This window comes from Austrofundulus limnaeus, unplaced genomic scaffold (genome assembly GCF_001266775.1).
Source record: "Austrofundulus limnaeus strain Quisiro unplaced genomic scaffold, Austrofundulus_limnaeus-1.0 Scaffold765, whole genome shotgun sequence".
NCBI lineage: Eukaryota > Metazoa > Chordata > Actinopteri > Cyprinodontiformes > Rivulidae > Austrofundulus > Austrofundulus limnaeus.
The window spans coordinates 1-1,626 of record NW_013953167.1 but is presented as its reverse complement, the minus strand read 5'-3'; the positions used below and the strand labels follow the sequence as shown (position 1 = coordinate 1,626).

The 1,626-nt window shown below is 56.6% G+C and overlaps 1 protein-coding gene across 1 annotated transcript; it reads right to left on the bottom strand.

Moving 5' to 3' along the window:
* On the bottom strand, positions 1 to 1,609 carry brcc3 (BRCA1/BRCA2-containing complex, subunit 3). Its single transcript, XM_014028464.1, has one exon. It carries the CDS (start codon positions 1,457 to 1,459, stop codon positions 677 to 679), a length of 783 nt encoding a protein of 260 aa, XP_013883918.1. The 5' UTR covers positions 1,460 to 1,609; the 3' UTR covers positions 1 to 676.
* Between the last annotated feature and the right edge of the window lie 17 nt (positions 1,610 to 1,626).

Sequence of the window (1,626 nt, the reverse complement as noted above, 5' to 3'; positions counted from 1 at the left end):
AAATATTTAGTTTTAATTCAATAAAAACTGAAACAGGTTTAATGTTGAGACGTTTCAGTTTCTGTTCAATTTAAACTTTTTTATTTTTAAAGGTCCTTAAATAAAACATGAAGGTCTGAGGAGGATCTGTAGATCTGTAGATCCAGGTCCTGGACTTTCAGATTTTTAACAGATCAAAACACATTTTACTGAAGAGATCCTGCTGAGACCAACCAGGTCTGAGGACCGAGACGGTCCAGGTCTGAGGACTGAGACGGTCCAGGTCTGAGGACTGAGACGGTCCAGGTCTGAGGACTGAGACCGACCAGGTCTGAGGACTGAGACTGTCCAGGTCTGAGGACTGAGACCGTCCAGGTCTGAGGACTGAGTCCAGTTTTAAGGATCACAGGAGGGTTAAGAAAGAAAACATGGAGAACCCGGGTCAGAACCAAGAACCAAACGGTTTGAAAGTCTGGTTTTAAATAAAGGAACTGGAAACACTAAAGTCTGGTGGTCTTGAGGTCCAGTTTGAACAGAGTCCAACAGAAAAAGGAGGTCTAAGAGGACCAGATCAGGTCCTGCAGACACAAAGTCCATGAGGACCAGGATAAACAGGAAGTCCAGTAAACCCAGATGGGGTCCTGCAGAGACGTGAGTCTCGGCTGAGGTCCGGGTCCTCCGGGGTCCCCCTCCCGGCTCACAGAGCAGCCAGCTCCAGCAGCAGCCTGTCCTTCTCCCGCTGCAGGTCCAGGACGCTCTGCCGGTTCTGGTCCAGCCGGTCCTCCAGCCACTGCAGCAGGGGCCCGCTGACCGCGGACATCTGGCTGCACAGGTTCTTGGTGAACACCGAGCCGTTGTGGATCTTGGTGACCGGGTCCAGGTGCGCCAGGCTGTGGATCTTCCGGTACGTGTCCTGCTCCTCCTGGCACAGGATCCGGGGCAGCTCCACGGCGGACTCCAGGCACACCTTCCCGATGGCCTCGCGCGGCACCACGTGMACGGGGATCTCCACGCGCTCGTACTCGGAGCCCTTCTGCGCCTGCGCGGACTGGAAGCAGGTGTACAGGACCCGGCCCGTCCTGGTGTTCTTGTCCTCGATGAAGCAGGAGAAGATGAGGCCCACGAAGCACTGGTCCAGCATCTGGTACATGGCCTGGGTCCGCACGTCCACGTGCGACGGCCACACGGTGATGTGCGGGTGCGAGTGGTACCAGCCGACCACCCGCATCGGCCGGCCGCTGGTGTCGGCCAGCCGCTCCGCCTCGGTGGAGGCGGCGGACAGCTGCTCCGGGGAGATCTCCACCCGGTCCTTCCGCTTGTCGGAGCGGCGGAGGATGATGACGGAGTGGATGTGGACGATCCGGGACGGCTCCACCTCCCCGATGCACAGACCCATCACCTCCTCCTTCTCGGTGCTCAGCGCGTGGTTCATGCACACCAGGAAGGCGTCGGACTCCAGGTGGACCGAGCTCACCGCCATGGTTCTGGGTTTACAGCGAGGGAGGACCGGGAGAACACAAACAAACAACCGACCGACCGGAGCAGCTTCACTTCCGGGTTCTTCTTCTTCTTCTTCTTAGTTATTTTTTGGCGGTTGGCAAAAAACGTTAAGGTGCTTTACCGCCACCTACTGGTGTGGATATATAT